Consider the following 20,099-nt stretch of genomic DNA (forward strand, 5'->3'; position numbering starts at 1 on the left):
TATTTAAATGTAGTGAACAATCAAACCGATCAAAGGTTGTGGTGTCAGATACGCTAACGCATTGATAATAATAATAATAAAATAATAATAACAATAATAAAAATCCTAAAATAAAAGAGAAACGAACAAGTATAAAATGGAAAGAGAGTTCGAACACTCGACCGATGATCCCAGCGAGCCGCCAAAGTCGACACTTTTACTACCCCCTCTCTCGCTCTCGCTCTCGCTCTCGCGTCGACACTTCGCGGATTCGTATCCAATCCTTCGATCCGCCGATCCCTCGTCCTAGGGTTTATCGAACAATCGCCGTACGCTTCCGTCGACTCTATCGCTCGTCCTCGTTTGATCAGATTCCGATCGGATTTGGATCTCCTCTTGCTCTCGCGCGATTGCGTGGCGTTGCGGCGCGGGGAGCGATGGATTTGGTCTCCGATTGCAAGGTCGTGTTTTTTTTTCTGTGGTTTCTTACCTTTTTTTTTTTCCTGATATATAATATTTGCGTATGAGATTATAGTATTTTTGTTTGATTTGATCATTTAAGTGTGTGTGTGGATACTTTGCTTTACTTTGATTGAGGCTGTTTTTATGGAAGAGCTTTTGGATGCTGTTAAATTAAGTTTTTTTTCAGCACATTGTTTGGTTTTGGTGGCGAGTTTGTTTTCTGAATCAGGGTTCGTAATTTTAGCTTGTGCAAGAGCTCCTGTGTTGGTGCTGCAATTTTTCGTACTTCAGATTATTGATGTTTGCTGCTTTTTTGCTCTTTTTATATTTGTTAGGTTGGAATTGATGCGGATGGTGGTGGTTTTTTGAAGCTAGTAATGGAGAGCTAAGAAAAGTGGTTTTATTCCACTCGTCCTCTTTAAAAAATCGAACTTTTATAGAAAAAAGAAGGAAAAGAAGCAAAAAGTTGCTTAGGTTGTTCACCGTTGAATAAGATAAATTATTTCCTGGACCTTGTCTAGCATCCTGGGACGACCATTTAGATTGCAATGTATAACCCCTATTGTGGTAAAACCATTTGAACAACAAGAGCTCAAGGAACATGTTACTTAGAAGCTATGAGCTTAGCATGCCCTAAAACTGCAAAACTGAAGTAACATTTAACAAGCATTATGTAATATGAGTGTTGATGTGCTTCTATATTGAGTTTAAATATTGTCAGAGACAAACTTTTTCACTCAATTGTGCTTCCCTTATCTGCACTCATTTTTTTTTTTAAAATTTTTTGAGCATACATTTATTTGTACCATTAGTCAGTTGATAGCGTCTGATAAGTCTGTAACTTGTTTTATCTTACTATTTGAATGCTTGATTGCAGGATAAATTGGGTTGCTTCAGAATAAAAGAGCTTAAAGATGTCCTGAATCAACTCGGTCTAGTAAAGAAAGGGAAGAAACAGGTTAGCTGGGAATATTGAATTTGCTGTCTTGCATCAACTTGGTCTGATGGATGTGTGCGTGTGTGTTATTCTCTGCATAATGAGTGACTTCTGAAGTGTCAGTTCATTATTGTGTACTTGAACTCTTCATTTGGCTGGAAAATGGATATTGTTTTTCATCTGTCTTGTAATTCTTTTTATGCAGTTTTCTTCTCCTTTATTTTCTTTTCATTAAGTTGTTTTTTTCTATTTGATCTGCAGGATCTTGTTGACAGGATTTTAGCCTTACTTTCTGATGAGCATGGTATATTTTTGACACTTTTGTCTTCTCCAGATAGGGTAACATTGTCAAATAGTACGTTTTGTCCGCTGTGATTTCTTTTTTTAACCCTCTGTTCGTATGCTGTGTTGGTTATTTAAGTGTGATATTGCACCAAAGAGAACGATTTGCTCTAATCCTACTTAAATTTTTCATATGCTTGGATCTTAATAATATATCGTTGAATTGAAGCCTGAACGTTGCTCTCGATAAATTATTACTTCCCGTAAATTATTTGCTGATGTATGTTATATTTCTATTCGGAATGTACTGTTTATATAATTTATAAGTATCATTACCAGGCTCTTCTTGATTCGAAGGTTTAATTAATATCTTCACAAGAAAGCCTATATTTACTTATTTTGAACATTTCAAATATTCTCTCGATTTTTCTAATTTAATTCGTCATTTCATTGATACCTTTTGTTAATTTTGGTCAGACCTGTGCATGAATTGTTATGGTTTTCTACTTCTTCTTTGCTGAAGGACTGCAGCTTTGCTTTAGCTTAGAAAGCATTATAACAATTCCAGACAGGAGTATGTATGCTCTAGTTTGTCTCTACGTGTTTAGGCTCTCCCTTATTGCTACTTCATCCGTCTGATTAGATGTGCCAGCGTTTATAACTTTCTGCTCATCAGCATCTTATGAAACTTTCAATTTGCATACCTACATGTGTGTTCAAGTCTGCATATCCTGCTGTTATTAAGGTTGGAGAAACCCCTGAAAATGCTGCAGTGTTTTGCACCAATGCCTTTTGCTATATCATATGTCCATGGTGTATTATGTTTGTATTTCCTTGATTTAGTTCAGGGGATCCTTTGTTTGCATTCTGAGTCTCCATAATATATGTACCTTATTTTTTTTGTAGTCTCTGATTTGAATGGTTGTTCAAGAAAAGATTTTATTGGAAAAGAAGAAGTAGCAAAAATAATTGATGACACTTACAGGTCAGACACACATTTATTTATCATTTTAATTTTCTTTTATTATTTTCATTTTATTTCTTGCATTGGATTCTCTAAAGATGGCGTAATCAACAATCCTTTGCATGAAATCTCTCTCAACCTTGATGCATTTTTTTTTTCACTTTTCTCTAGACAAATGCAAGTTCCAAAGGCTACTGATTCTGCATCAAAAAACCATAGTTGCTTAGCAAATAATGTGAAGAGTAAGAAAGAAATAGCTGATTTTGCTCAGATAGATATAAAGGTTCGTTGCCCTTGTGGTAGCTCATCGACGACAGAAAACATGATTAAGGTACCAATGCTTATTGTCTTATATAGTTTTTAATCATTGTGATTTGCGAAACTTGAGAGATTATCATGTTCCTTTTTATCTTATTATTAGGAAAGTTCCAACTCGTAACTGCTGAAACTTGAATCCAAAACTTGCCGACCTGACAAAACACTTTGCTTTGGCCAAGGGCCAAAATGGCAACCGAAACCAACTTTAACCTTTATTAGAATTTCTTCATGTAATAGGTGTTGTAACAAGTATATTACTTGAAATTGTATTCAGCCACACTTTTTGCCTGTGACATGTCCTTTGCCATTTTTTTCTAGTTCATGAGCTGCCCAAAGTTTTTCTTACGAACCCCTGAAAAATTGTTGGGACTCGGCCACAAGCCATTGTAGGCTTTCTCTGTTTGTGGCTGTATTTGATGATACATACCAGTTTTGGTATGTACTCAAGAGATCAAAATGATCTTGCAATAGAATTTCCGGCACTTACATATTTCAAAGCTGACTAAATTTTAGGCTCAGCAAGGTGTATTTACTACTCAGGCTCTTATATGTACTGACAACATGATTCTCTGAAGTTTTATAGAAGTTTCCAGCCTGCTTGGTTAGTCATATCAACCGAGAAATTACAACTAGAAAGTACTAGCATCAACCACTTTAAATTTCACCTTTCAGCAGGAGATACAATGCAGCAGAAATATAATAATATATCTGTTGGAAGTTTATTTTGACACCTTTGTAATTTTGTTGGCTTTTTCAAATTTTCTGCTCTTAGAATCTTTGAAAACGTTTAGGGGCTTGTCTTCTTGTTATGAAAAGCAACTTTCGCTTCTTAGTCTGCGGCTGTCTCCTCCTGTCTTGTTTATGTTAAGCTTCATTAAGATGCATCACTATTTTTGTGTTGATAAATGGTTCTCTTTGCTGATTTCAGTGTGAAGATCCACGATGTAATGTTTGGCAACACATTGACTGTGTTATTGTACCGGAGAAACCAATTGAGGGTGTTCCACCTGAAGTTCCATCCTGCTTCTATTGCGAATTATGTCGAATCAATAGGGCAGATCCGTATGTCCATCCAACTTGTATTGGTATTTATAACCCTATAGTATTGTTACCTCTCTCCTATTTTTTCTCGTAGTGAATATTTCTTATGGTTGTGAAGGATGGCCTTTTGGCGTCTTTACAGTTTGGTTTGCTTTCTTTATTGTAAGGAACTTCACCTGTTTGTAGAATTTGCTTGACTATCTAGAAAATGTTATCCAAGGGTCCGTTACTCTGTCCTCACTTTGCTTTTAGCTATACGATGAAGTTTAGGAAATTGCTCTCTTCATTTCTTGCAATTTGTTTTTTAACTTATCTTTTAATATGTTGAAAATACCATAAAGGCATACTTTTCCTATTTGCTAAGTCCGACGTCAAACCTATCCGAGCAAAAGATTGACTCTTGTTCTTAGTGTGTTTATGTTTTCTTTTCTCTTCAGAGGTTCTCCTTTCATTCTAATACTTGTGGGTTATTTTTTCTTTAATTTTCTTGGCTGAGTTGTAATTTCTAATGGTTGTTTCTCTTTGGAACATACAGATTTTGGTTAACAATTTGCCATCCTTTACTTCCTGTGAAATTAGATTCGTCCTCTATTGATGCAGACAGGTGAGCTATGTTCTGATATATATGCGTTTTATTTTAATTGCAGAATGTGCCTAAGTATCTGGCAAGATTTTTGTCTTGGTACTGAGATTTAAGTGTATGTTGATACTCCCTTGTATTGATTATTGACAGCTAATCAGCCGTGATATGCCTCTAACCATATTAGCCATCCAGCTTCTTGTCCCCATACATAATATGCTTCCATTTGCTTTTGTGATCCGAACTTATTGAGATTTCTGAAGAAGTGATTGTCAAGTGGTCAGAGTCAGCCAATGTTATTACCAGAAGCCCCATGTTATTAGCAAATCTCAAACTTAAAAAAGAAGGGTTTCTCTTTGGATGGCCTTCTGCAAGAAGTTAAAACACTCTTATTAAGGCAGAAGGAATGCCAAATGAACCCTTTCAGGTAGCAATACATATGTGACTGTGTTGCTAGACTGTTCTCTGGATGTAGATAAAGGTGTAAATTGGTTTAAGATCTAAGCTGGCACTTATTGTTTGGACAATAAGTTGCTCAGAGTTTGATGATGCAGACGAGAAGATAGAAAGAGGTGATTTGAGTTTTGTTGTTTTTCTGTTAGTTTCCTGCTAGGTCCTGTGTATGTTCGTCGTCATTATTTTCCATTGATTAGCGTCATAACCATACTTCTGTCAGCCTGCCTTACATTTAGTATTTTTGGTAAAATGTAGGCAATTGAAAAACTCCTTATCAGTGATTTTGTTTGTTGGAAATATGATGCATGAGCTACTTTCTCCATGTTGGTAACTTGTGATATTACATGATATGAGAATTTGCTTTCCTTTAATACTTGAGGTGTTATGCTCTTTTATCTAGGGAAACCATTCTCCAAAGTGTGGAGAAAAACTTTCCACTATCAAGATCTAACAGAGAAATGCTGCAGCGATCCGAATTTGATCTTCAGGTTGCTTTGTTTCCTCCTATGATACTGGCGTAGTTATCTCTCTGCATTTAGATTGTATCACCGTTAATTCTGGATGATCTTTCCTATGTATACTGCTGTTCTTTTTTGCTGAATTATGTTTTTGTATGTTGGAACATATTCCAGTACATTTGATCTTCCATTAGATGTTTGCAACTCATAAATCTTCTGGATTTTTGTAGAAAATAGGTTAAAATAAATGTCCTGTTTTCATATTTTCCTCCTTTCTGATTTAATTACTGAGAACTTCTATTCAAAAACAGACAATTGCATAAAATGAGATTGATATATAACCTTTCAATTTTCTTCACCCGTTTTCGTTATATTTTGACCCTTTTTTTTCGCTTTCTTGAAGGTCTTTTTTATACTTGCAGTGTACCGGCTTAAGAATTTCAAGAGTGGCTATTAAAAATGATCACCTATGGTAGTTATCTTATTATTATTAAGAAGTGATAGCTAAATTTAGCATCAAAACTTATTTTTCCACTTCTAGATAAGGCATTAAGGTGGTCTAGATAGCTAATCTTACCCGAGTATTTGCTATACAGAAGCTGGCTTGACCAAATATTTGTTTAGTAAAAACTAATCTCTTTATCTTGCTTTCGACATGCACTCCATGTAGCATCTCAGAATAAGTCCCATGAACCTTTTGACTTGGTGCTTGATATGTTACATGTATATCTATTGTTGTTGACTTAGTGAGTTGTGTGCATGTTTTTCTTCATGGTGCATACTCTTACAGGTTTGGTGTATTCTTCTCAATGACAAAGTTCCATTTAGGATGCATTGGCCGCTAAATGCAGCTTTAGATGTTAATGGTATGAAGTTCTTGTGCTTGTTTTCAGCACTGACATACATTATTTATTGTTTCATTTCTCACAGCAAATTTCTAGAATCTATAAGCAATCTGGTTATTTACTTGCCATTTTATGCTGCTTCACTATTTTGTTATTTGTTATGACTTAAATAGCTGGTGCTACTCAGCTGGGATGCTTTGTGGCAATGTACTCATACTGCATGTTCTAATTTAGAAGTGGTTCTTTCTGTATCAACGGGCCATTTGATATTGTTTTCTTTCTGATAAATTACCGCAGAATTTCGTAAGAAATATAGTTATTAACTTCTGAAATCTTTAATATTTACTTAGCTTTTGCTGGAGAAGTAGAGCTATATAGACAGTCCAAATTGGGTGGAGCTACCAACTCTACAGGGTTTTCAATTCGGATTTTGAATCTGCTATATCAAGGGAAAAGCACAGATATTTTTTTCCTTTATTTTTCTTCTGTTTGCCAGTTTGCTGCTGTGAATGGAATCTGAATGTTATTAATCCTCTTCATGCGTCATATCACATTTCTCTGAACCTATATTGTCATCTAATGTTTGAGAATGGATTTTTCTTGCCAATCCATAAAGCATCATTAGGAAGTGAGGACAATTATCATCTTCCTTTCATGCTGTTGGATATCAAATAGATCAAAACAAATTCATAGCATTCAATTCCTGCATCACAGTGCCTATATTTAGTGCAGTTCTTCCTTAAAACTTTTATTTTAAGTACCGTACTAACGGATGAAATGCAAATAAGAGATTCATGGCAGCTGTGCTTTTGAATGCTTACTATTATTCAGCTTACTTTGACAAAGCTGGATGAATGATTGCCTGAAATTTGGAGCTAGTGTGAGTTAAAGGCCAACCAAATTGTCTAATAAATCTGCAATTCCCTTTTAGAGATTACTAGTTGGATCTGAGTTATCGTTTCAGCTCTACATTTTGCATTTGCTTGCAGGTGTTTCAATCCTTATATTTGACAGGCCCCGTGCGAAGGAGTTAGGAATCAACGGTAGAGATGATGGTGCAGTGGTAAGTGCCTTTCATCTTTGTACAGCATGTTACTCCTGTTACTTGTGATCTCTAGCGCTCTGATGTGTTTTCCTTGTTAACATATTTACACAAACATGCCTGTGTAAGTGTCTGTTAAGGTAAAGGTAAGTTTATAAGAGAAGCTGCAGTTTCAAGGGGCATGTAAAATTCAGATTTTACAGGGATGTTTATGTATGTAGATGATTTTGCAGGGATATTGAAAAGCCCCTTTGCTGGTTTATGTTCTCTATTTTCTCTTGATCTTGTTGTATTGTTTTATTAGTCTAAGTGTTTCTTTCAATACATTTGTTCAGATCACTGTGTGCAGCAGGGAAGGTTCTAATAAGATATGCTTATCAAGAAGCAATGGTGGAGTCTTTTGTTTTGGTGTCAGAATTGCAAAACGGCTGACAGTTGATCAGGTTAGTAATCTTTTCCACTATTTTGTTTTAGCTTGGTAGTTTCCATGATCTGCTATACTGATGTTATTTTTTGATAATTCAATCACTTTCCATGGAAGTGCTGTTTTCTTGTTACTTTCTGATTTGCAGATTTTCGAATCACTAACTGTACAGGGCATATGTATCCCTACATGATAATTTTGTGTAATTGTTGGTGACAAGAAGCATCGCAATGGTGTTTCAAAGACCAATAGTTCGTGTGTTACTGGACCTTCAGGATTTCAAAGTGCAGAAATTTCATTATTATTATTATTATTATTTGAGAGAGAAAGGTGGCAAGCTATCTGTTTCATTCATTTTTTGTATAGAAAATGATCTCAGCTAGAAATCTGGAGCAAATAGGCTTCGATCTTGGGAACATAGGTGCCATGCATCAAACCCTTAGCCAGCTGCGCTAGGTACAGTCAGTCAAAGTGTAGATTGTTATGTAGTCCCACTACTGGACATGTTTTAATTGATGTCAAATGGTTATACAGAAGTTGTGGACATTGTATCCATCTTTGGCAGGTCATTGGAAGGCCTAAGTTGCCATATGCATCCAATTTGTGGATCAACTGATTGGACACGCATGCAAAGTCATAGTGTCATACAATTCTTAACTAATACATATATTCGCATTACTGTGAACTTTACTAGTGGAGGGCGTATTCAATTATCTTCTTAGGTTAGCCATTATAAGTTGCTACAGGTTCTGTTATGCATTTTCAATACCTTATATATGATCATGACATTTAGTGGTTCTTGTGCCTCTCTTGGTAGTTTTTAGTTCTTGGTAACAATCTGTATTTAATTTACAGGTACTCAGTTTGGTGCCAAAGGAAGCAGATGGTGAAAATTTCAATGATGCCCTTGTCCGTGTTTGTCGTTGTATCAATGGTGGAACTGCAACAGAGAATGCAGACAGTGACAGCGATATTGAAGTTGTGTCCAATTCTGTTACTATCAATCTCCGATGTCCCGTAAGTAGTATCGTTAATTTGCCTTTGTTTAGTTATCTAGAAGTAAATGGAGCCATTTTATTTCTATGCTGTTTTTGGCGATAGGACATCCAAATCGATAATCGGCTCCATCAAACATGATTTTCCTAGAAATCAAATTTCATGATTTTACAATATCATTTGCTTAATGATCAAGTGGTGGTAAATTCGTCTTATATTATCCATTACAAAATTGTCAATTTTTGAACTACTTGAAGACTAGGCAAATGATATTGAAAAAATTTGAAACCTAAAAAGTTCAAATACTCTACATGGCGATTAATGGTGCCAATTGTCGATTCGGATGCCCTATTACCAGAAACGTTGCGGGAGTACACGGCCTTGTTTACTTCTAGAAGTATTCTAGCCTAGCTTTCTCCCTCTGAAAATGCCGAACCTCTCTTGCGTTTTTTTTAATCCCATGCAACCTTGTGAATAATACGTAACATTAATGCTTGACGCGATCTGAGCCTAACCTGTGACTCACTCTCATTGTACCCCTAGAGCCAAGCTTGGCTTTGAAAAATCATACAGTGGCCTTCTTGTGGTGCAGGTTTCTTTAAATTTAATTCTGTGTCAAAATATTACTTCTTTGATTTTCTTCTATCAAAAGGTTGATTAGTTCTACCGTCTCAATTCTCAAGTTTAATTCTGTTTTTAAATTTTGTTGGTAGATGAGTGGTTCAAGAATAAAAGTCGCTGCCAGATTTAAACAGTGTGATCACATGGGTTGTTTTAATCTAGAAACTTTCGTCGAACTCAATCAACGCTCAAGGAAGGTGAAAAAGAAACTTTGAAATGTTATAGAATTAATCCTTTTTCTCCCTTATTTCTAGCTTGATATCTTTCCCGTTTTACTTTCTCCAGTGGCAATGTCCGATCTGCATGAAGAACTACTCTTTGGAGAGCATCGTTATTGATCCTTACTTCAATCGCATCACTTCTTTGGTGGGTTCTACTGGCATTTTAATGAAGCTTAATTAAATCATTATGTAAATTGCACAACAGATGCCAGCCTTTTCACGAGGCTTCACTTTAATCCCCAACCTTGTAATTGTAATCGAATCCCTCGCCTTCATTATTGGTTGCAACCAAGACCTTGAGTTAAAATTTTTGGCAAATTCGTGTTCACAATGAAAGACCATCGAATTTTATCAGGGACTCAATCATAAGAATTCAAACATAGCAGAGCAAAGTAAATTCTTGTGTAAATGTTGGGGATCCCTCCTGCAATTTACCTTTATTCGTTAGTTGTTTTTATTATTTATTTTCTCTCTTCATGACATAGATGCAAAATTGTGGAGAAGATGTTACCGAAATTGAAGCTAGGCTAGATGGTTCTTGGCGCGTAAAGAATGGAAGTACATATAGGGAGCTCTCACAGTGGCATTCACCTGATGGTACTCTTTGTATGGCTAAAGATGAAGAGCCTAGACCTAAATCGGATATCACACAGCAGATTAGACAGGAGGGCTCGCGCATCAAGAATAATTATAATGAACTGTGGGAGGATGTCAAGCCTGAAGAATTTAAGCCTCTGGCCTTTGAAATTCAGGTGCTAGAGAACTTTGAGAACAAAAACACTAGCTCAATGAACTGCAGCGCCACTGATAATTTCAGAGATGTGGAAAATCCATGTGTTAGTCAAGAGTTCAAGCTCGATTCTCTTTCTCTTAACTTTGAAAGAGATCCTGCAGCAACATCACCAAAAGACGCCGATGTTATAATACTCAGTGACTCTGATGAAGAGAATATAGCTGTGGTGTCTGCCATAGCTGGCACAACTCTCCATACTGGTAATTCCTATTCCGGAAATCTTCCGGAAGCTTCTAGAACATATGTTGAAGGACCTGGACTAGTGACTAGCAGAACATCGTCTGTTGATCTTCTTGACAGTGATACAGATGAATTCAGAGTGCCATTTTGGGACTACCAGACATCTCCTCAAACTGACCGTAGTTCCCAAGTACTCAATTCATCTATTGATGGATATGGGCCAATTTCAGGTGGTAATATAGGGCAAACCACACAAAACCCTTTAGTTGCTGATTTGGCAGGAAGCCTTATTGATAACCCTTCGAAATTTGTTCAGGAAGACCATTCTTTGGTGGGTCTTCTTTCTAAAGAGCTTGATAATGGTAAAATGAAGGCCACTTATAATGACTGTTCTACTACTTCTACTACTACAACAAACTGTGGCAATTCTGATAATTGGATCTCTCCTGGTGTTGGCGGTGATAGTGGATTTACTGAAGGGCTGGATTTGGGAGGACAGTTTGACGATTTGGAGATGGAGAGATTGGTCAATGCCGGTTAGTATATGAGCTTTCCTCTTTTCTCGAAGATTTCTGGAAATAGTTTTTCTTGATTAAGATACATTCCTGAAGGGTATAGACCAAATTACGATCATGTGCCGGTCACTATTTAATTGCTCTCTCTTATTTTGTTTATGTTCCACTTCGTAACACTCAGACCGAGATCTTCTCCACCTATTTATGTTCATTTTGATGCCTATATGGTCTGTCCTATGGAACAGTTCTACTTTGGGAAGCAGTTAAATGTTTAAACAATGAAAGATCTGTTGCTTTTGTTGGGGTAGGAAGCTGTGAGCTTGTGAACCCCTAAAACAGAATCTTCGATTTGAATCTTCTGCTTCTGCTTCTGTGGTGGAGAAAGCTGTTGGAGAGTATTAATTACTGAAAAAAAAGCTGTTATTGCTTTTTTATACAGCTTCACACATTAGCTCTCCTACGGAAGCTCCATCCAGGCTAAACAGGGTACCATGCAATTTCCTTGTTCTATTGTTTTTGGACATTGCTTTAACTATTTATTTCTGCATCCTCAAACTTTCAAATTTGAGACCCTATAAACTTTTTTCAGTCGTGCTCCACATTTTGAAGCCTTTTAATGCATTGTTTTCTCCAGATGGAGCTTCAATCCTTGGGAGCATGAAGTATGACAGAGTCGACAAGACAAACCCCAAAAGTCAGCCGTCTTTTGGTCCTTTCTCACCTCCTCGCCAGCCACGATCTGTTCGGCAACGACTGGTTCTATCAATTGATACAGACTCTGATTAGTTCCCTGCTGAGTCTTAACAAAGGAGGCGAACCCTTTTTTCCTTTTTCGACTATAAGGGGTTTGACAACCAAGTAAAATTGATAGAAGAAAGAGGAATTTACAGTGAAGGGAAGCAGAGAGAAAGAGAGAGAGAGAGATACTGGACTTGAATTTACAGATGAGGATAGATGCTTTCGAGTTTCTGTTGGCTGTAGAAAGAAACTTCTTCGAGTTGCCGTTCTGTTGGCTGTAGAAAGAAACTTCTTCGAGTTGCCGGGTAACTTTTAACAGCCCATCTTAATGAGGTCGGTTCGTAATGGTTTCTGGTCTGCAAATGGGCACAATTTAGGCGCCTCCGAGTTGTGATTAGATGTTATTAGCCAAGCAGGTAAGATTATGTTTTAAGATTGGCTAAAATGCCAAAAAAACAAATTATGTAAATACCTGTTTGTTCAACTCTCCCTGGTTTTTAAAAACTTATATTTTGCCCCCTTAAAATTTCAGAAATATTTTTAGAGAATTATGGTGTTAATGGAAAGGGCGAAATTACTAAATTGTTCTTACTTGTTTTATGAGAAAATTTTTTTTATTATATTTTTGTTATTTTGAAGGGCATTTTTGATACAAATTATAAGAAATAGTAGAAATAGTAATGGAATTCTGACGGAGGGAGGTTAAGTGTATCAACTTGAAATTTTGAAGGGATAAAATGTAGATTTTTTAAAGTCAAAAGGGAAAAGTGAAAAAACGAGGTGTTTCTATATTTTCAGCCTTTAAGATTTTATGTATTTGAACTGTGGAGGCTTTATTTTTTCTTCTCTTGTTTGTACGGTGAAATTCACATGATGTAAATATGTTTCTCTAACTAGTTTGAAGCAGTTCATCCTATTTCTCTTTATGGCAGGTGATAAATTATAAAGAGATAAAAATGGAAATTGCCTTTCCCATTGTTTGGGTGATACTGAAATTGCTGATCAAATTGTGTTTAGCTCTTGAGAAGTGAATGCTTGAGGGGTAAATACCTTTTGCACTCATGCCCCTTGAAAAAGCTAAAATTGCTTGTCAATCCAACACCTAGGAAACTTAAAATATTCATCTTGTTTATATTGTGTGTCGGATCCTCTTGATACAGTATAGTCTACTGTCACCCTGTGTTTAATGTGGCACGTCCCGAGACCGCCAAGGACTAGAATTAGGGTTCTCCACTTCTCGGTCTGCGCTAGGTTTCGAATGCCTGAAATGTCTCACGGGGCCTGAAATCTAGCGCAGATTGGAAAGTGAATAACCCCAATTCTAGTCGTTGGCTGTTTCGGGGCGTGACATAATGGGGCGTGACATAATGGCAGGGAACAAACTATTCACTAAGAATCCATGTTGGTAGAGTGATGAGAACGAAAGGTGATTAGCAAGGATATTTAATCGAAGTTGTAAATAGTTTCAATTGAAAATAAATTTAGTGATGATCTAAGCATATTCCAAGTACATCGCTGAGAATGTTAGTAAACACTATCTAATTCAGGTGAATGCTTTCGAGTCCCTTCAAAGAACCTTCTATGGACCATTTATATATCGACAAATTTATAATGCAGCTTATATTCTGTGCCCATATGCCGACACATTAACAGTTTCTAAATATAGTGTTTCGGAGAATATTCATCTTAGACGGCTAAATATTTTATAGCCTATTACCAAAAATAAAAAGATACACAAGGGAAAGCCCGGATTGTATCTTTCCTTTGGTTTGTGCTTCGCATTGATTAGTTATAAATTAGCACCAAAGTTTGCAATACATATATATATATATATATAGCTAGTTTCCTATACTATCTATAGTACCGGGGCTTCAGTACTATAGTCTCGTTTTCGATTTTAGGGTGTTCAAATCAACGATCCACACCATTAAAACTGATATAGGGTATTTAAAGTTTTTAGAAATAAAATTTTATTATTTTTCGACATAGTTTACTTTATGATCAAATTATTTCAAAATTGTTAATTTTCAATGGCTATTATGACGAGTTTGGAGTTTAACGGTGTAGAAGAATCTAAATTTCTTCAAATTTTGATAGAAAATACTTTAAACTATCTAGATTAAGGTTAACATTCTTGATCTTGAATTTGAAAGTCCTATGCTCAAATTAAAGAATATTCAATTTCCACCGTCCATTTTGACATAATTTATTTACTAAGTAAATGATATTGAAAAAAACTAAAATTTTATTCCTAAGAACTTCATATATCCTAAATCATATTTGACGGTATGGATCGTTAATTTAAACACCCTAAGATCGAAAACAAGACTATAGTAACGAGCTCCGGTACTATAGATAATATAATAACCTAATTCTATATATATATATATATATATATATATATATATATTGGCTTATGATATACCATATTATTTTTTTAAAATTTATTTTCGGTGTGGAGGTAATCATCTCCTAAACTTTGACTTGCATTATTTGCATAGCATACTTGGCAACTATCGTGCCTAAAAAAATTCCTTGAAGAATAATAAGACCAGCTATATAGTTGACATTTAAGCATATACTTGTATTGTAGCATTTAAGCAGCATATATAAAGAAAATAAATGTTTTATAGTCCATTTGAAATGGTTCTCCTAACTTTAAATTTTTTTTTTTTAATTCACACCTTTCAAATTTTCAATATCTTGAAATTGGATTATTCTTTCTATGATTAGTTAAAAATTTTATTAAATTTAATGACTATATTGTCGTTAAATTATTTGAATATTATTTGCTGCGGAATTATTAAGTTATAATATTTGATTCAACTATTGATTAAATTTAATAAAATTCTTAATTTATTCAACTTGAATCACTTAATTCCCAAAGACTGAAAAAAGTAGAAGTTGAAGGGGCAAGTTAAAATTGCTTATAGTTGAGTGGGCCTCGATGCACTTTTACCAATTTTAAAAATTTCCAACGGCTATTAACACTCTCATTTCCAGCTCTCTTTCTCTCCTCATTCCCGCGAAATTGCATCCACGTCTCCACTCTCTCCTTCAAATAATATACTCCTAAAATTCTAACCCCTCCATCAAATCCTCTCTCTTTCTCTCTCCTTCAATCTCAGAATCGAGAGAAATCGTTCTCTCTTTCGATTCCGGTTTCGCGTCATGTTTTGAGGTTACATAGATTAATTGTGAGACCCTTCAAAAAAAAAAAAAAAGAGACCGCGATTTGATCAAACTTGCTTTTCAAAGTTTTGAGTTTCGATTCCGTTGATGTGTGGTCATTATTTTCGATGGATAAATTTCGATGATTAATTCGGCGGTGGTCGCTACAATTAATACCCTTTTAGTAGATTTTGGTGGTTTTCATTTGAAGAATATATAGGTTTATTTGTAAGAAAAAGAGAGAGAGATGAGTTGCTTTCGCTGGTTCTCATCGTCATCCGACAAGAAAAAGGCGAGGAATTATAATCCCTCGAAGGATTCCGCTCAAGCGGTCGAAGGCACGACGAACGCAGAAGTTGCGAAAAATATCCGTGAGCTCCACATTTTAGTGTCATACTTTGTCCTCAAATTTTAAAAAACTTTGTGTGTATGACTCTTAAATTTTGAAATATTCACTTTGTGTTATATGATATTTTTTGGGGGGTGGAAGTCCTTATTGAAATGATATTGATATATAAGTTAAGCATGTTTTAAAGAGCAATTTTGAGTTTCTAAACATAGTTTCAAGAACAATTGTGACATGTTAAGTTAAGCATATTTTTGTGATGTATAAGTTATGTGAAAGTACTACCAAGGGTTGCTAGAGTGTTACAGGTGAAAATTGTGCCTTGAATTTTTTCTTATTTTGGTAGTATACACATAAGGATTTCGATGAATTTAGCACCAAGTTCCTTGCAGAATTATCAGTTCCTTTGATAGTTAATGTCTTATGTATATTCTCTTATGATTTATCTACAGAAAGAAACAATCAGAAGAGCTCATCCGAAACGACCCCTAAAGATGCAGGCAATGGAAATATCGCAGCTCAAACATTCAGCTTCCGCGAACTTGCAGCAGCTACGAAGAATTTCCGACCCGAAACTCTTGTAGGCGAAGGAGGGTTCGGTAGAGTTTACAAGGGCCGCCTTGAAAACGGCCAGGTACACAGAAACTTACTTTTCGTTTGGTAAAGACGTAGCGAACTTACTTAAACTACAACTACAACGTATTTTGAAACAGACGCCTTAAGTGATTTTACTTGTATCGTACTGCGCTATGATTCGAGTAAATTCTACAAATTTGTCAATAATGCACACTTTTTTTAATATACTTTTTTAAAACTTTTTTCAGATTGTGGCTGTTAAACAACTAGACAGGAATGGGCTGCAGGGAAACAGGGAGTTTCTGGTTGAAGTGCTAATGCTCAGTCTTGTGCATCATCCCAATCTGGTAAATCTCATTGGGTATTGCGCAGATGGGGATCAAAGACTCCTGGTGTATGAGTTCATGGCTTTGGGATCTTTGGAAGATCATTTGCTTGGTATAGTAGTTGCATAAATGTACATGAATTGATGATTTCATCTTTCGTTCTCTACTTTCTAAACCTTTTCAGGGATTGTTCAAACTCAACTTAGAACACAGTTGTTGTCGTCAGTCTCCGATGAATCGCGATTAGTCTCTAAATTTCTCAAATAGATGTGGATCTTGGATGAACTTAAGTCCCACATCTTTAGTGTCTAATATGAGCTTGAGTCCGATGAATCGAAGAGCTTCACATGTGTTTTACGTAGTAACTGATGCGCGACTTCATCTTAACAGATCTGCCACCTGATCAGCAGCCTTTAAGCTGGCACGCGAGAATGAAAATAGCTTACGGGTCTGCTCAAGGCCTGGAGTATTTACACGAGAAGGCGAACCCGCCGATAATTTACCGTGATCTAAAATCTTCGAATATTCTCCTCGACGAGAATTTCAATCCGAAGCTCTCCGATTTCGGGCTCGCAAAGCTTGGACCGACCGGAGACAAAGCGCATGTGTCGTCGAGAGTGATGGGCACGTACGGGTACTGCGCACCCGAGTACGCACGGACGGGCCATCTCACGGTGAAATCGGATGTGTATAGTTTTGGAGTTGTTCTGCTTGAGCTGATCACAGGGAGGAGGGTCATTGACACTGCAAGGCCAAAAGAAGAGCAGAATCTTGTAGCTTGGGTATGTTTAATTAGCCGAGTTATAAGTTTCGAAGATTTAATGAATTGTTTGGCACGACTGGAGCTTCTGCAGCTAGCGATGATCATAACTAGGGTTTTGTCGACGAAGAGTGCATGTGAGCTTATCTTTTCATGTTTGTATTCCTTTGACGCAGGCGATGCCAGTGTTCAAGGATCAGAAGAGGTTTCTGGAGTTGGTGGATCCTCTCCTTCAGGGAGAGTACCCCTCGAAAGGATTGAATCAAGCGGTAGCAGTCGCGGCAATGTGCCTCCAAGAGGAGGCTTCGGTGCGGCCGTTGATGGCTGATGTCGTCATGGCCTTGAGTTTCCTCGCGACGGGCCCGAGTGACGGTACCGCAATCCCGAGATCACATGCTCCTTCCCTTGGCGACGAGATCGAACTGTGATCGACAAGGCCGCCGCCGAGGCCAATGAGAGAAGAACAGTAATGAAGTGACTTACAAAAAATGAGATACATTTGGCTTAGCCTGGCTTGCTAACTCCTTTTTTCATTCTGCAATGGAACTTTTGTTTTCATATGATCTTTTTTGGTTTTTCCCCTGTTATTTACCTTAATCATGTGCGATTTAATGTAAGAGAAAGCTGATAATAGGACCTGTATTCTATTTATTCAACATTATAATCGAAAAAAAGGAAAAAAAAGATGATGTGCATACAAGGCGAAAATCACGCAGGAAAAGAAGGCAACATAAAAAATCTTTGCATGTTACACTCAACTAAATAAGATGAAGCAATTACAACTTGAAAAAGCCATGACATAAATAATGCAAAATGTTTCAAGAATACTTTTGTTAATAATCAAAAGCCACATTACCAAAGCCAACATCATATTGAACTGGGTACGATATCCTTCTTCGAGTCATTCATTGACAATTCACAAAATGATAACCGACCGTCAAATAGGTCAATCTTTAGAAAAACGCGTTGAAAATAGTTCATAGTCAATGAACAATATGATGAATAAACGAAGTTCAAACGCAACACAGGATCTGAGACAGTTCAAAGAAAGATGAATAATTAGCATCATTTGTCTACAATGGAGTTCTAGGGGTTCCCCACATTCTTGTTTTTTGAACACCGAGCAAAGTTTTTGGCACCTGATAAGCAAAATTTCAAACTAGTTGGACTTTGACATAAAACTGTTGACATGAGAATCTGCGACCTCCTTATTCACCCGGTGCCGAAACCCCCTGCTTCAGCCTCTCCCTCTTCATCTTCTTCTTAGAGACAGGTTTCTTCTTCCTCGGAGGAAGGGTCTTTTGCGCGTATGCGTAGAGAGCGTAGTTTCCGACTAGAAAAAGCAGCACAAGGCCTCCCACAACAAGCAGGACGATCAAACCAGGGTTCAATCCTTTTTTACCCTCCTCGATAATAACATTACCCTGTGATTTGAAATGACAAAAGAGAAAAGAAAATCAGAAATCAAAGACAGTAAGCACATAACAGGATAAATCCTATCAAAACAAGCAGCAAAAACTCAAACGGAGCCACGAGCATAACAGCAATAAAGCGGAGGTCCGTTTGACTTCCTGGCTCTCCTCTTTACATTATTTATTGTGTAGACATGCACTTCTTAAATCCTCCATATCCACAAGTTCCTCACTCTACTCTTTGCATCGTGTATTCAGGATTACATTATAAAGACACTTTAAGTAGACATAATCCTAAGATGTCTTCATAAACATTCGAGGAGGTCAAGAATAGTTGCCGTACGTAGTATACACAGAATAAATTCAACTAATTATATATTCATAGTATTTACGTATAGAAGGGAAATCAAAATTCGCATAAAAAGAAATTGAAGCATCTTTTAATAATCTTCTAAATCCCACTTAACAAATTAATAGAACTAAACACATAAATAGCTAAAGTACCCCAAATAGAAAAATGTACAAACACATAAAAGAAAATGCTTTAGTAGATAAAGAAAAGTAAAGTGTTATTACTTCCTAAGGGAAGCCGGGTGAACGCAGAAGAAACACACTACCAAAATAAATAAATAAAGAAGAATATTTACTTGGTGAGGCAAAGTGATTGGCCTTATTCTGTAAGAACAACAAACTAGTGCAAACACCAAAAGCATCAAGTAAACTTTAGTTAAACGCGTTTCGCGACCAAGAAATGCATGTCGATGTTATAAGCTCCAAACAATCCAAGCCAAACAAGCTTAAACTCAAGCTCTTAGCAATCCTCATTTTCCAAGTTTGCATGCAGTAATTATATACTATGGAAAAGCTCTTGAATTGAATCAATCAATGAGTTAGAAACGAGTCTAAGACACCTCAGAAGGAATGCAATTATGCAAGTAAACCAAATTCATAAATGGAGAGAATTATTAATAAACCTAAAATCATTAAAATGATAATGAGATATATCTGCATGCAAAGTCACAAAATCATTAGTTCAAACCCTAGAAATGATCACAATTCAAATAATCATCAGAAATAAAGGATTTGATGAAACAAAAACCCTCCGATAAGATCTCCCCAGAACTGTAGTCTCCGAACACCTCATATCGCATTAAGTATGCAAAATTTTTCTCTCATTGGCCACCAAAATCAGATCAATTGCAGCAAAATAAATAAAAAAGAGCGAGGAACACAAGATCTATCAAAAATTAACGTGAGATCTACAAAAAAAAAATAGTAGAAATAAGCTAAGAAAGAGGAAACCTACTCCTCCATCAGTAAACGAGAACTGATCGGCCATGGCGAACAATACCTCACCAAATCCAAACTCGCCGCTTCCCCGATTCCTGGACTTTGAGGAGTAAATCACAACATTTTTCCAGTGATTCGTGAATTAAACAAAGAGATCTACAAATCGATCCTCGATTTGGGAATTTAGGGCTTTGTTCTCTATTGTTAGAATCGATGTAGAAAGGGATTTGGAAAAAAAAAAAAAAGAAAAAAAAAAGAAGAGATTTTTGAGTACCTGCGCGTGGTTGATCCTCCTCTTTCCCTCTTCTCCTTTCTCTCTCCCTCTCGCTATCCTTTTTTTTCTCTTTTTATTTATTTTGTTTTTAT

At 36.4% G+C, this 20,099-nt stretch overlaps 3 protein-coding genes across 9 annotated transcripts; 2 read left to right on the forward strand and 1 right to left on the reverse strand.

The window, feature by feature from the left end:
* LOC109719848 (E3 SUMO-protein ligase SIZ2-like) lies at positions 143-12,778 on the forward strand. Of its 2 annotated transcripts, none has more exons than XM_020246684.1 (16): positions 143-440; positions 1,319-1,399; positions 1,640-1,733; positions 2,567-2,645; positions 2,796-2,955; positions 3,871-4,004; positions 4,519-4,587; positions 5,420-5,507; positions 6,268-6,343; positions 7,312-7,385; positions 7,700-7,807; positions 8,644-8,805; positions 9,498-9,602; positions 9,691-9,771; positions 10,112-11,135; positions 11,749-12,778. In XM_020246684.1, exons 1-16 carry the CDS (start codon positions 165-167, stop codon positions 11,898-11,900), a joined length of 2,763 nt encoding a protein of 920 aa, XP_020102273.1. In that variant the 5' UTR covers positions 143-164; the 3' UTR covers positions 11,901-12,778. The 2 variants fall into 2 exon arrangements, with proteins under 2 accessions (XP_020102273.1, XP_020102274.1); XM_020246685.1 differs by having other exon boundaries at positions 144-440; positions 1,640-1,682.
* On the forward strand, positions 15,270-17,653 carry LOC109719849 (probable serine/threonine-protein kinase PBL26). Its single transcript, XM_020246686.1, has 5 exons — positions 15,270-15,394; positions 15,822-16,003; positions 16,194-16,383; positions 16,662-17,053; positions 17,208-17,653. The coding sequence occupies exons 1-5, from the start codon at positions 15,271-15,273 to the stop codon at positions 17,457-17,459; spliced, it is 1,140 nt and encodes a 379-aa protein (XP_020102275.1). The 5' UTR covers position 15,270; the 3' UTR covers positions 17,460-17,653.
* Positions 17,956-20,099, reverse strand: LOC109719850 (DNA-binding protein S1FA-like). 6 transcript variants are annotated; one of them, XM_020246690.1, is made up of 3 exons: positions 20,008-20,099; positions 19,753-19,828; positions 17,956-18,455 (listed from the first exon to the last, which is right to left on the reverse strand). In XM_020246690.1, exons 2-3 carry the CDS (start codon positions 19,780-19,782, stop codon positions 18,240-18,242), a joined length of 246 nt encoding a protein of 81 aa, XP_020102279.1. In that variant the 5' UTR covers positions 19,783-19,828; positions 20,008-20,099; the 3' UTR covers positions 17,956-18,239. The 6 variants fall into 6 exon arrangements, with proteins under 6 accessions (XP_020102279.1, XP_020102276.1, XP_020102278.1 ...); XM_020246687.1 differs by having other exon boundaries at positions 19,750-19,828; XM_020246689.1 differs by having other exon boundaries at positions 19,750-19,833; positions 20,008-20,069.

The sequence above is a fragment of the Ananas comosus genome, linkage group 13 (assembly GCF_001540865.1).
Source record: "Ananas comosus cultivar F153 linkage group 13, ASM154086v1, whole genome shotgun sequence".
NCBI lineage: Eukaryota > Viridiplantae > Streptophyta > Magnoliopsida > Poales > Bromeliaceae > Ananas > Ananas comosus.

Bases quoted from the DNA above. Each gene is read 5' to 3' on its own strand.
- LOC109719848 (XM_020246684.1), top strand. From the start codon at position 165: ATGATCCCAGCGAGCCGCCAAAGTCGACACTTTTACTACCCCCTCTCT. The intron at 441-1,318 runs GTCGTGTTTTTT...GCTTGATTGCAG, and splicing joins ATTTGGTCTCCGATTGCAAG to GATAAATTGGGTTGCTTCAG. The intron at 5,508-6,267 runs GTTGCTTTGTTT...ATACTCTTACAG, and splicing joins GATCCGAATTTGATCTTCAG to GTTTGGTGTATTCTTCTCAA.
- LOC109719849 (XM_020246686.1), top strand. From the start codon at position 15,271: ATGAGTTGCTTTCGCTGGTTCTCATCGTCATCCGACAAGAAAAAGGCG. The intron at 16,004-16,193 runs GTACACAGAAAC...AACTTTTTTCAG, and splicing joins GCCGCCTTGAAAACGGCCAG to ATTGTGGCTGTTAAACAACT. The intron at 16,384-16,661 runs GTATAGTAGTTG...TCATCTTAACAG, and splicing joins TTTGGAAGATCATTTGCTTG to ATCTGCCACCTGATCAGCAG.
- LOC109719850 (XM_020246687.1), bottom strand. From the start codon at position 19,782: ATGGCCGATCAGTTCTCGTTTACTGATGGAGGA. The intron at 18,456-19,749 runs GTAGGTTTCCTC...TTCAAATCACAG, and splicing joins TCTCGTTTACTGATGGAGGA to GGTAATGTTATTATCGAGGA.